Source organism: Gambusia affinis, linkage group LG20 (genome assembly GCF_019740435.1).
Source record: "Gambusia affinis linkage group LG20, SWU_Gaff_1.0, whole genome shotgun sequence".
Lineage (NCBI taxonomy): Eukaryota > Metazoa > Chordata > Actinopteri > Cyprinodontiformes > Poeciliidae > Gambusia > Gambusia affinis.
Genome location: NC_057887.1, coordinates 15,598,723 through 15,612,397, shown reverse-complemented (window position 1 = coordinate 15,612,397; position 13,675 = coordinate 15,598,723). Strand labels below are relative to the sequence as shown.

At 37.6% G+C, this 13,675-nt stretch overlaps 1 protein-coding gene and 1 non-coding gene across 2 annotated transcripts; both read left to right on the top strand.

Moving 5' to 3' along the window:
* Positions 1-37: 37 nt before the first annotated feature.
* trnal-aag lies at positions 38-119 on the top strand. Its single transcript has one exon. It is a non-coding gene; the product is annotated as a tRNA-Leu (tRNA).
* A 90-nt stretch (positions 120-209) lies between these two features.
* polr3e (polymerase (RNA) III (DNA directed) polypeptide E) lies at positions 210-9,234 on the top strand. Its single transcript, XM_044102858.1, has 21 exons — positions 210-418; positions 1,081-1,192; positions 2,211-2,261; positions 2,376-2,453; positions 3,171-3,286; positions 3,387-3,469; positions 3,867-3,974; positions 4,281-4,330; positions 4,445-4,564; positions 4,660-4,745; positions 5,516-5,560; positions 5,653-5,744; positions 5,862-5,982; positions 6,074-6,155; positions 6,249-6,308; positions 6,519-6,676; positions 7,635-7,696; positions 7,765-8,216; positions 8,460-8,537; positions 8,617-8,739; positions 9,003-9,234. Exons 2-21 carry the CDS (start codon positions 1,154-1,156, stop codon positions 9,057-9,059), a joined length of 2,061 nt encoding a protein of 686 aa, XP_043958793.1. The 5' UTR covers positions 210-418; positions 1,081-1,153; the 3' UTR covers positions 9,060-9,234.
* The last annotated feature ends 4,441 nt before the right edge of the window (positions 9,235-13,675 follow it).

Genomic DNA, 13,675 nt, shown 5'->3' with positions numbered 1-13,675 from the left:
TTGTATTTATACCGCTCTGCGGGAGGTTCTGGAAAGAGGTAGCGTGGCCGAGCGGTCTAAGGCGCTGGATTAAGGCTCCAGTCTCTTCGGGGGCGTGGGTTCGAATCCCACCGCTGCCATCATCCTTTTGTACCAAATTTATTCTGTTGTTTTATTCATTGACTGTGAGCGAAACAGAGAGAGTTACCTAAGCAATTCAAGCATCAGCTGTGGTTAGTATCTCATAAACGACTGGTCGTGTAGTTTTGATCGTACTGAAATGAGTCCCCCCACCTTCCCCACGTGTCCTCTGCGCTGACTCAACATGGTACCTTCAGTCCAACAGTTAACTTCAGCTGCCTGAGTTGTGCTCCTCTGCGAGTTCCGGACATTTTTTCTTACAGATGTGTCGGGCCAAACTGGACTGCGAGGTGTGCAGGTGAGTTTCACTTATGTCCTGGTATGGTTGTTATTTCCGTAAAGATAACTGACTGATATTCTTTCAGCATGTGTCTTTAAGCACGCCAGGCTGTGCTACTGTATGCTAGGCTAGCTGCTACCCGGCTAACAGTCGTATCTTATACGTATACAGGAAATCGTAACGTTAAACTTGTAGCACTTTGTCCGACTCTTTCTTTTTACTTGCACATTTTTTTAGTATTTAAGTTTTTAGCTATTTTGAGGCCCGGTTGCCAGTTCATGAGAGGTTTGTGCTAGCTTGCTAATGAAGCTAACGCATCTAAACATTGACTTTTAAACGATTTGCTGTATGAATTCACTGTTTTATGGATCTGTCAGACATAGTTTTGATTACTAGATGTTTACATTTACAACTCATGTTACTGGATTGTATTGCTTAGTGTTTCATAATGTGACTATTGCCTGGGCAGTGTGGGTGAATGCATCATCTGCTAGTTTAATAACTACCTTTATAGATGCTAGCTCATAATCTTGTTCATACAACCTGACAAGGCTGCAGATAATGTTGATTTAACCATAAGAGTGTATCATTTAAGCATTTTCTTAATTTCTTATCTGTTGTCTGTTTCAACTTTGCTTAGTGGGACTTTTAGCCAACTCGATTTATATTTGTTTTTCCAGGTTGGCTCTTTCTGTATCATCTGCCAGTCCTTTCTGGTGACCCCTTTCAGCCCCCTGCTCCGATCACATCAATATGGCTAGTGGTGATGAGGATGATCCCATTATAGAGGAGGTATATTTTATGTCATAAATCAACATAATTATGTAAATATAAAGTGGAAGGAAAATTATAGACGGTATTCAAAGCTTTTTACTAAAACAAAATTAATCTTTTAGGATATGTTTCTTTCAGCTTTGCATGTGTAGTTGACTGACATTTTCCATGTTTTTCCTTGCGGTGTAGTTCAAGCTCAGTCACATAATATGTGGAGGATATAAGAATATTAATTTTGTCTGAAATTTTCACTTGAGAATAGTTTCTGTCCCTTCTGTCAATCATAAAGAGGCTCTAATTATGGCGCTAAGGATGATCTTAGGAGATATTTCTAAGATGCATGGAGGAAAATCTTGTTTTGATTTTTCTGAAAACAGCCCACAAAGTATCGCCCTCACTTCTTTCTTGTTAGCCACATTTGTTTATTCTGAACTCGCATTTTCACTTAAGAGGTTTAGCATGTTTTTCCATCTGACTGTTTGTGAGGTGGCTGTATTCCATACACTGTAGGACTAATTTATTTTTTGTATCATCATGTGTGGGGTTTCAGGTTTTGAAAATGGGCTACCAATTTTTAAATCTTGTGTATATATAGTGTGCTTATGTGTCTGTGCTGCACCTAATGTGGTATGCTAACCTACAGCAGTTCTGAATGCTCTAACCTTTTTAGCATTTCTCTGTCGAAACGTAAGGTGAAATAGATGTTGTTTTAGGGTAAATATTTTATCACAGTTGTCCTTCTGAATTTGATCTTAGCTTTTTTTTTTTTTTGCTTCCAGAATTAGAACGTATTATATTTGATATTTTGTTAGTTTGGTCACACTAGAATAATAATGAACAGTAGATGAATGAGACGGTTCTGATCAGGCTTTCCCTCTTGTTCGTATTTTCCGTTAAGATTTCTACCTATGGTGGAAAGTTTTTAATTGTCTGGGATTGGAAATATATATTTCAGGAAATTGTGGAAAAAGGAAAACTGGTCTGAGAAAAACCTGCACTGATGTTCATTTGCAAACAACCTTTCTGTTTCCTGTAGATTGATGTATATCTTTCCAAAAGCCTTGCAGATAAACTGTATCTTCTTCAGGTGAGCTTTTATTTTGTCTTTTTTTTTTTACATTCCTCTGAACTGTCTTTGATGTGATTGACTGTTAAACATTTAAAATATCTGGGGTCTCCTGCTTCTCTTTATTTGTCTCAGTACCCGGTGCGGCCGGGCACCATGACCTACGATGACGTCAGCCATCTGTCCGCTAAGATCAAACCCAAACAACAGAGGGTAAATGGGCCTTTTTGTGATATACACTGTTTGGTTTCTGTCTTTTTAAGTCTGTGTTTGGGTTTTTACTCCTTTCCTGGATTAGGGCCATTGTAGAAACAACAACAACAATAAAAAAGAGGAGTAAATTTCTGCCAAAAAAGTCAGAAAGTTTTAGGCTATATTCAGTAAAATCTCAGTTCTAGTAAAAAACTTGGAAGTCAAAAATTTCCTAGAAAACCCCCCCAGAAATTTTTAGGGTAAACTCAGAAACTTTCCTGTCTCCTTATAAGTTTCAAAATTTGAAAAATGTTGACGTTTGTTTTTAGAAAAGTTCCGACAAATTCTCGACTTTTTAAACTTCTACAATTTTTTAGAGATTAATCTCAAAATTAGAGCTTTTTTCTAGCAAATTTTTAACTTTTCAAGCACAGTAATTTTCTTTTTTTTTTTTCTAGAAAATTTTAGAGATTTTTTTTACCCTATCTCTGAGCCTCTATAAGTCTTTAAATTAAAATTTTTCTCCCTCATCAGGACAGAAACCTTTATTTTATAATTTCACTTATTGATTGGTTGGAGTTGCTTTTGAGTTTATATCAAGCTCACCTTTGCACTTTTTTGTCAAAAACATTGAATAAGGTCTTTTAGAAAATGCTCCGAACATTTAATCTTTTTCTCATACTTCTCAAATTTAACGTCTCTGAGTATTTGTGCTTCTTTGTGCTGCTCGTCAATCAGCTGGAGCTGGAAATGGCCATCAACACAATGAGTCCCAACTACTGTCGCAGTAAAGGAGAGCAGATAGCGCTGAATGTGGACGGAACGACCTGCGATGAAACCAACACCTACAGGGCGTACGTCAGCGGTTAAACCATCAGATTTATATCTGAAAGCAAAATAAACTGGTTGGTTTGTTTACTGGTCTGATTGTCCTGCTTGTTTTCTCCTCTGCAGAAAAATGATGGACAAACAGACGTTCTCCTCCATGCAGGCCACCACCAACACGTCCAGATATGCGGCTGCTGTGTTTCGCAAAGGTCTGACCTGATTAGCTGGTTGAGCAGCTGCTGGAGTGTCCTACAAAATTATTAATACATCCTGTAGTTTTGCGAGTTTAACCATGTGACTGCCACAAACTGTAATGTGTTTCACTGGGATTTTATGTGACGGAAAAACAGAGTGACACATTATTGTGAAGTGGAAGAAAAATGAAGCGTGGTTTTCTCAGAGGTGTGTGATAATGCATGTTTTGGAATCAATCTGATGCCAAGTAAATGGCACAATTATCGGTGATTCTTTTTATTCTCGTTCCACATTTCCACGTTTTTCTGGTTTTGCCTTTAAGTTTTTTTTTTGCTAAACGTAGGACAGGATGTGGAAACAGAAGCAGGAGAAAAGCTCAACATGCTTGTGTGCATCTTTTAATGTGAACAGGAGAGCTGCACATCACGCCTCTGACGGGAATCCTGCAGATGAGACCGAGCTTCTCCTACCTGGACAAAGCGGACAGCAAAACCAGAGAGCGCGAGGCGGCTAACGAAGGTGTCTGTTTGACACATTCATTTTTTTTAAATTGCTGCACTTTTACTCCTAGTAAAGGTAGAAAATCATATTGAAAATGCATTTATTCTTTGACTAAAAATTGCTGAAATATCTCCACACTTTGTCTCTCAGCTATCAGAATATTTCTGTCATAAAAACTGAAACTAAGTTGTGTTCAGAAGTCAAGATTTCACTAATTCCTCCCCTCATTTAATGGATAAAGTTAGAATGTATTGATTCTAGTAGGTTTTGGTGTTTCTGCACACATGTGACCAGAGTTTTGTGACCAGAGTTTTGTCCCTGCAGGAGGAGATTCCTCTCAGGATGAAGCGGAGGAGGAAGCCAAAGCAATTACTGTGAGTATTTAGATTCAAAACCAAATTAGAGGAGTCCTGATTGTTTTTACTTTAAGTTCCCATGCAGAAGAAAAGAGAATTTTCAGAATTTATTCTGGGTGTGTTCATTTTCAGGTGAGGTTTGCCCGACCTGAGTCCGAGCAGGCCCGGCAAAGGAGGATCCAGTCCTACGAGTTCCTGCAGAAGAAGCAAGCCGAGGAGCCGTGGATCCACCTGCAGTACCACGGTCCCAAGGTAGGGGGAGCTCTCTCCATTTATTACAGAAAGTTTTTATTTATTTTTTGGCGATCCTTTGCAGATTTTTTTCCATTTCCCGTTATTTGATTCAGGACAGCCGATCGGATCATGAAAAGCAGTACCTGTACTGTCAGTCAGTGGACGCCTCGCAAAACTCTGAGCTGGTCAAAACTCCAAAGTGAGTGTAACAACTTATGACATTTAAGTTGTCATAACATGGAGAATGAATACTTTTTATGTAATATTATGTTATTTTGTTTTTATATATCGCATATTCCTATCATTGTGTGAATCTGCTTGCTTTGAACGGCTCTCACTTTGCCGCTGTTGCACAGAAATTTCCTCGTTGGGGGATAATAAAGGATATTTCTGTTTCTGTTTTCCCAAAATGAAACATGCGATAGTGGCCAAAGAAAACAAACAATGTAACAAGTAAGCTTATTTAAAAAATTTATGTTGACAGAAAGTTGATCCTTGATTTTTTCCGTCCAGTCTAAGGATGTTTCCAAATCTTAATTTGGACAAAATTATTAAGAGATTATGAAACGTTTTAAAATACTTTTAAAAACTAGTGTTTTTGTGTTTTCTTTGATTTTATGGTAAATCTGATCACATTTATTCTGTGACTTTTGCTTTAATTCATCCAAATCTGCATTAGTTAATTTATTTAGCTTGCTCGAACACGGCAGGTGTATAAATCTGTTTCTTGTGCTGAGTATGGAATCAATTTTTGTATTTTTTATTTTCAAATTAGTTCCAAAGAATGTGCAAACCGAATGCCTTTCTTTGAATGAGGCAAACATGCAAAACTCCCAAACTGTTTCTTTAGCAGTAACACTATCAGCTGATTATAATAGAGGAATAAAATGTAAAGAAAAAAACGAGTGAATTAAGCTAAATTCTGGTTTTAACTCCTATTCTGTTCCCGTCTTTGTTTGCTCTTCTCAGGGAGTATTTGGCGATGCTGATGCCTCCACTGGCTGAGGAGAAAGTGTAAGCGTTACTTGATTTTATTTATTTTCTTGGTGGTGTAAAGCAGCTGCAGAGGTGTATCGTTAATGTGACCGTCTCTCTCTGTGTGTTAGCGCCAAGCCTGCTGGTCCCAGTAACGTTCTGTCCATGGCTCAGCTCCGCACTCTGCCGCTGGGGGACCAGGTCAAGACCCTGATGAAGAACGGTAACAGAAATCTGTTAAAAACACTTAAAACCTTCAGATTTTAATCATTGTTTATGTTTTAGTTGGTTTGTGCAGATATCTGTTTTATTAATTAGAGTTTGCAACTTTTCCTTGCAGTTAAGGTGATGCCTTTTGCCAACCTGATGGGCCTTCTTGCTTCAGGTACTGACCAGACGTCAGTGCTGCGCTGCATCCAGCAGGTGGCGCTGCTAGTGCAGGGCAACTGGGTTGTAAAGAGGTGAGATTTTTGTTTTCCCTATTTGTTTAAAGAAAAATGTTCAGATAATAGAAGAAAAAAAGTATATTTAAAGTTTTATTCTTGTCCACAGTGATGTTCTGTATCCTAAAAACACCTGCAGTGCTCATAGTGGCGTTCCTGCCGAAGTTCTCTGTCGTGGCAGAGACTTTGTGGTGAGATGCTGCTCCAGTTTTTCATTGAACTACCTGAGTCTAAGTCAGTTTGTAGATTATGCAGCCATAAAATGAGTGGGTTCTTATTTTTAGATGTGGAGATTCACACAGGAACGCTCAGTGATGAGGAAGGAGATTGCATCCATCATCAAGGTAAGAAGAAGCACTTTGATGCCTGAACTGGATGATATTAATTAGTAGTTCACTTTTAGTATTTGTTTATTTCTAGAACTAGACTTGTGCAACTTTACTTTTCAAACTTCACATATATACAGTAATTTCCAGACTAAAAGCTGTTCCAAATATAAACAGAACCAATTGGTAACAGACGAACTATGTTCTCCTTCCCTCCGCCTCCATTAGCTTCCACCTGAGGACGTGAAGGAGTTCCTGGAGCACGTGGCATCTCCTCGGATCAACCGAGGCTGGGAGTTCCTGCTGCCCACTGATGCAGATTTCATCAAGAAGCACCCAGACGTTGCTCACAGACAGAACATGCTGTGGCTTGGTATCCAGAGCAAGTAGGTTGTATTTGTAGAGCATATTAATATGCATTAAAGTAATAGGGATGCAAACAATTTATCCATATATGATCAATTGTCGATTAGTGGTTTATTAATGAAAAATTAGTTCCAGTCGATTTACTATCAGCGCCCACGGAGACATTCTTTTAGGTGTAGTTTGGTTTTCATCCAGCAGAGGGCGCTGCTGGTCATCCTTTAGCGGATTGACAGAGAAGCAAAGATGGCGGCCGAGCTATCCCAAGACGGAAAACAGAAATGGTCCAAACGGAGTCTAGTGTGCGATGGAAAATGCACTTAATGTTTTGAAATATAAACACTCGACAAGTTTCTTAAGTTTCCGATTAACAGCGCTAATTTAGCCGATCTGAATGACGGAGCCAACTACTCTATACTGAAGTGCTACGAAGGTGAGGATAATATGACAGAAAGCCGGATGAGATAACGGAGAACATTGTAGCATGATGTTAAAAGACATGGCGCCATAAACACGGTTGATTTTGAGAGCTGTGGTGAGTTGATGCATTTAATGGAGCGAAGTTTTAATATTATAGAGAGATAGTTCTGTATGAATTTAGTATTTCTCTTATTCTATTCTTTTAATCTTTTATTTCGCTATTCAGCAACCTAAGATATTTCTGTATATATAAGTTTAATGCAAAACGACAATTTTCAGTTTATTCGGTCAGTATTTAACACAGCTGGCATATTGTAATAAAGCTGATTTTTTTTTCCTTTCTTAACATTATGAAAAAATTTGCATTTTGTTATGGAAAGTCGGTTGGGCCTCTTGTTTAAAAAAAACGGACACTTATTAATTAATCATTAGTTGATGAGTAAGATCAATCAGCTTTAGATTAAGTTATCAGTCAATAATTTGCTTCCCTATGATGTACATATTTTTCTTTATGTATTTCTTCTCTTTTGAAAAACATTCAGGCCTGTTTTCTCTTTAAAGGTTGGAAAAAGTTTTCAACTTCTCTAAAGAAGACTTCATGCCAAAGAATTCCCCTCAACCTGGTGAGTAATATCTGAGCCTGGTTCTGGGTTTTCTTCCAGACATAAACCTCACGTTGTGTGTTTTGTAGAGCCCGTTTATGTCAGCGGTGTGCAGCGCCTGAAGTTTGCTCAGGAGCGAGCTCAAGAGAACCAGGCGTCGCTGCAGAGGGGCCTGGACGGCAGACGTGCAGGAAGCAGCGTCCAGATCAAACAGGAACCCAACGGCGACATTGTGGAGGAGCTGATGGACACTTCTTCCTCCATCCACAACGGTTCTGTTAATGGTTACCCCAGTGCCAGCTCCCCCTGCTTGGATCACACTAACGGAGGGAGCCCCTCCAACAGCTTGACCCCTGAGCTGCAGGACTTTGTGACAAAGACTTTCCAGAAGCATGTTGTGCTGACGCTGAATGAGCTGAAGAGACTCTTTAACCTCTACCTGGCTTCCATACCGGCCGGACAAAATGTCTTCAGCTCCATTTCCGACCACATGCTGCAGGACGCTGTGCTGCTCTGCCACTGCAAGCAGATAATGGTGCCTGTAAGTACTCACAAAATGAGTGCTCTTCTGTTTTCTCTGTGTTTCAGAGGCTGTGTGTTTACAAGTTTGTAAAGAGGACATATTTAGGAAAAATCATATTTTGTACGTTTTTGTATTTTCATTTGAGTCTCTATTGCTTCTAACAGCTGCCTAAGCAATTAAAAAAATTAAAAGGAAAACACAGCCACTTTTTGGCAATCAGGGAATGTTTTATGGTGATTCCTTGTTTTTCTTCCACTTTAGTTTCCTGCTCAGAGTAAATTAGCTCCTGACGAAAGGAAGGTGTTTGGTCTTTGGGAGACAGGAGACAACTTCGACAAGGTGAACTTTACTTCTCACACAGCATTGATCCTCACATCTCAACATTTTCTTATGAAGCTGTTTATCTTTTCTCCCGCAGCACCGCCGCCTGCTCTACGACCTTTTCACAAAGAACCACCGGGTCAGGAGGAACGTGATCCAAGCCAGACTTGCTCAGGATTTGGGCGACGTGTCTAAAGCTGAAGTCGATCGACTGCTTCATGTAAGACCGACAGTGACGTTTGAGATCTCTGGTGGACTGCTGAAGTATTCTAATGCAAATCCAAAAAGTACAAATTCTTATTCAGCTACTTTGCTCTGATACCCCTAAATAAATAAAATGAGTACAATGAATTTTCTTTAGAAATCAGTTCATAGGTAAATGGTATGAATACTTTTGCAAGCCACAGTTCCTACAACCACTTTTCTGCCATCTGTCTAACCTTTTGTTTTATTTTATTATTATTCTGTTTTTATTCTATTCAGGAGTGCTGCATCAGCAGCGCAGGGTTTTGGTACCTGAAGGGAACGTTGCAGTCCTGACCCTGATGACCTGCCCGCCTTCGTTCACCGACAGATAATCAAACTCTCTCCCGCGTGTCTGATGGGAGGGCAGACGAGACTCGACAGCCAATCACAGCAGCTGGTTCAGGCCTGAGAGCTGGGGATTGGAGGATGGAGACGCCGGCTGCGCTCTCTGCTCCAAAGAAATTGGGGGGGAAAAAACAACCTCTGATGCAGCAGCAGGAAATAAACTCACTCAAAGCCGTAGAGACTGAGAAGAAATGGTTTATAATTGCAATGAAGAAATGGTAAAATCTACTTCTTTTTTTTTTTTCTTTTTTTTTTTGCCCTTTTGACTTTTTATGACCTGGATAGTGTTAGAATGTTGAAAACATTTCAGACTGTTTTTATTTTACTCCTCTTTTGGCCAGAAAATACGGTTTACAGGAGACAACTTATTCAGTTTAGGATCCATTAATTTAATTTTTTTTTTTAAAAAGATCTGACTTGGGGTTCCGAACATCATATTTATCTAATCTTTAGCGCACAGGTGGAGAAGTCTGAGCTGTAAGGAGTTAAATATATGAAGTTCTTTTAACTCCTGAAGACAAAGTGGAGACATGATGCATATCAAGTAAATACTGTATTAAAAACCTTTTGGGAAACATGGATCTGAAATCTCCATCAATCAAATCTGTTATAATTGATCAACTTTATTAATTGAATAAACTACTGTAAAGTTGGCTTCCTGAGCTGATCAGATGTTTTCAATTTATTATTATTTTTTCCTGGAAGTGAACCCTTTTTTTCTGAACTGAACCAATAAAGATGCAATTTGAAATAAAACATTTTTATTTTTGTCTTGAAAATTGAACACATTTCCTGAACTGTAAGCGCCTTTTTTCCTGTCCGGATGAGAGGAGTTTTTGTTTTAAAATGGATTCAAATGAATATAATACAGTTGGAAAAAATGAACTTACAATATTTGTTTGATGGGTCTACAGATATATGTTAAGAAAAATAAAGATTTTATCTTCAGATTTTAAGCTTCAGGTATAAAGATTGACTCAAAAAATTTCTTGGTGTCAAAAACAATATATACCAAAACAGATTAGTAATAAAAATGCTAGTAGTAATATATTGTACAAGACTATATCTGAAAACAAATTTTTTGATTCAATCATACCCCTTGGACTTTTCACATTTTGTTCCATTACAAGTATAAACTTCAAAGTACTCTACAGTATTTTCACGTTCAAATAAAATAAAAATTATGCATAAAAATATGTATCATCAGCACTCCGAAAACATTCAAAGGTCTTAATAAAGGCAAAAAAAAGGCAGTGTTTTGACAACAATCCCAAGCCTGAAGCCAAAGCTACAACAGAATGAGTTTACAACGGCCCAGTCAAAGTTCAGACTTGAATTTAATTGAGAATGTGGGTAAAGGAGAGGAAAACCATGCAAAGTCTGGCACAATTTGAGCAAATTTGCAAAGCTAAATGAGAAAAAATGTCTACATATGTGAAAATCTGGTAGAGACAAATCCAGGTTTAGCAGATGTAATTACAACATGTTTAATGAACTGTAACCAAACATCTTGATGTGTAGTAACACAATAACCACTTCACATACAAAAAACCCCACATGCTTGTTAAGCAGTGTATTTAGCAGTATATATTGGGACAGATTATTTTTCTTAAAGCGATTAAAGAAACTAAGAGTTACAGTTTGCAGACGGTGTTTCAGATGGAGTTAATCCCCGAAGTATAAACCTGCTGCAGCAGGATGTGGAAAGCATCAAAGCTGCACAATCTGCTGATAAAGCAACAGGAAGAAGCAAACCATTGACACGTCACAGAGACCGCATTCACTGTTAGAGCATGCAGTTAGCAGAGGATAAAAATCTGCTACTGTAGTTTAATGTGTTTGTTTGCTGCAGATCAACATTTTCTTTTGTAAAATTAAATTGTGAATATTCTAAGTTTGAACACGATGTAACTTCAGACTGAAACATAGAGGACATATTGGTGCCCCACTTTAAAGTTCAAGCTGAGATTACGATCTCGTCTTGTAAACAAACAAACAAAAAAAACCTCAGCTCTCCGCTTTCAAACACAATAACCTGCGAGTACTGAATGAGGGGATTTCTCGCTAGCAGCTTAAATGCGTATCAGTTTTCTTGTACAACATAACGACATTAACGGTCATGTCTTTTTATTTCCCCTACAGTCATTAATAATCAGTTACACATGGACAAGTCTGGTATCCACAGAAACCCCAGAGTCTTGGCTAAAAGCTGATAAAAACCATTTAAATTAACCATGAAGCGACAGACGCAAGTGACCAGGAACCTTCATCAAAAAGATGGTGTAGGGAGCTCCGACAGTGCCAAAAAAGTATATATTTTATTATTGTATTTATAGTATATCATAGTATTTATAATATACTTCACTTTGAACAATTTCCTATTTTTTTGCAATATTTTGATAAAAAAATATAGGTATTTAAAATATTTTTACATCAAAAACACACAATTTTAGATATGTAAAGTAAAGATAATTTTATTAAGCTCAGTAAGTAAAAATCCCCAGTTTTGTAGATAGTGCCATCCTGTGCCAAAGATAAAACACCAAGGTATATATATATATATATATATATATATATATATATATATATATATATATATATATATATATATATATATATATATATATATATATATATATATATATATATATATATATATATATATATATATATATATATTTCAAATTCCTCATTTTCTCTGAAGCCATAGCAACTGCTTCTAATGGAGTCTAACAAGTGTTAGCTTTATTGTGATGCCAAAATTATTAAAGCATAATTTGTAATTGCTGAGAAACAAAATTAGATTTGGATGTACTATTATAAACACATGCATCAGAAACTCCTGAGGGTCCTATGAATTAAAGATTAGGATTGGATTAGGGGTTAATGTTAGGGGTACAGTGGACCTGCATACTGTCCCAGTATACTGGGCCACTGAAGCAATGCAAATGCGGCTCTAAGGTTCCAGTCAAGCAGAGGCCACCTGACACCACTGTGCTGTAGCTTGGTAGCTCCTTAATGCTAACCCTGAGGCAAAAGACTGTCTGAACCAGATCAATGCATCCAAGAACGCTGTAAAAAACACAAAATCTTACCAAGTATTTAAAGTTTTGGTCTACTTTCTAATGCAAATATCTTGTTACCCTTGAAATAAAACAAAACCAACTCATAATGACTGTTTCAGCAAGATATAGATATTTATAAACAATTCCTTAGCATTGATAAAAAGTAGTAAATCCACTGGCAGATTATTTATTACATGGGGGAAATGTATAAGCAAAATAATCTGCCATTTGAGCTAGTTCTATTTTAATCAATATTAATGAATTATTTACTTAAAATAACCTTAATTACCTTGGTGAAAAGTTACTTGTAAGTTAGTTTTTTTGTTTTTTTGAGTGTGCTAAGATATTTGCACTAGAAACTAGACCTAAAATACTTGGTAAAATGTTCTATTTTTGCAGTGAAGAAGCTCAGTACTGGTTTATGTTTGCTGCATCTCCAGTTGTAAAGGATTTGAGGCGCTGGCCTGGAGACGTCTGTTACGCAACAGATTATTAGCTTTAAATCTAAGCTCTTTACTGCTCAGTGAGGGGTTAAACCTGCGGGTCGATTGTAAGCACAGGCAGATCCGGAATCAGATGACTCACCTTCCAACAGCACTGTAAGCATTGCCTGACAGTTTATAGATCAGTTTCAAGTCAATCGGTCATATCTGAAGAGATGATCCTGGTTTGGGGGCGGTTCTGGTTCCAGACTCAGCATGGAGATCAAATTAACAAGGACCTCAACTGTCTCAGTTAGAGAAACCCACGGAACCTCAGGACACAGTCTATTACACAGATTTTTTCCCCCCCCTACAGGTATCACACCAAAGGGGTGGCTAATTAGTTACACTACTTTGTTGGTCTGTCTAATTAAAAACCAATCAAACACAACAAAGTTTGCAGCAGTGCATTTCGCTAACACATTTTTCCTTTAGCGTTTTTGCAAGGTAAATCCTAAAACACTAGTTTACTTGGCTCTTTGGCAAACTTTTAGTTTATTAAAGTTCAACATTTGTGTTGAAGTTTTGGTTATCGATTGAGAATTTTTCCAAGTAAGTAGCCGTTTAGTTTCATGCTCTTATTTTGAAGTGGTTGAAGACCGTTTAAGCAGCACTTCCGTTTCCAATTCTCCGTCTTTTAGGAACATAAAACACATGGTAGAAAACAAAATATGAACAAGTATTTTGTAAAAATTATAATGTAAAAATTAAATTAGTCCTTTGAGACAAGATATCATTTGAAATTAGCGCCTTAGCATTAGCTTCTGCTAAGTGTTGGTGTAGTTCATTAGCATTAGCATAACGGTATTATTTATAATTAGTAGTTCGGGGTTGGTACAATAAACTCTTGTAGTAAGCAATGCTAGGAAGTTTGTAGTTTGACAAAATGTGAAAATGTTGAAGGGTGTGTATATTTCTACAGGTCTTTTAATATTTAAGCACTACTTTTTTACTCGGGGTTCATCAAAGGTTGATAATCAAATAAACTGGAAAAAAGACATGCTCAAGCTAGCTTTGC

What these genes read in the sequence shown, in the direction of transcription:
- polr3e (XM_044102858.1), top strand. Translation starts at nt 1,154, where the DNA reads ATGGCTAGTGGTGATGAGGATGATCCCATTATAGAGGAG. An exon ending in ATAAACTGTATCTTCTTCAG is followed by an intron (nt 2,262 to 2,375) that starts GTGAGCTTTTAT and finishes TATTTGTCTCAG; the next exon opens with TACCCGGTGCGGCCGGGCAC. An exon ending in CAGGAGACAACTTCGACAAG is followed by an intron (nt 8,538 to 8,616) that starts GTGAACTTTACT and finishes TTTCTCCCGCAG; the next exon opens with CACCGCCGCCTGCTCTACGA.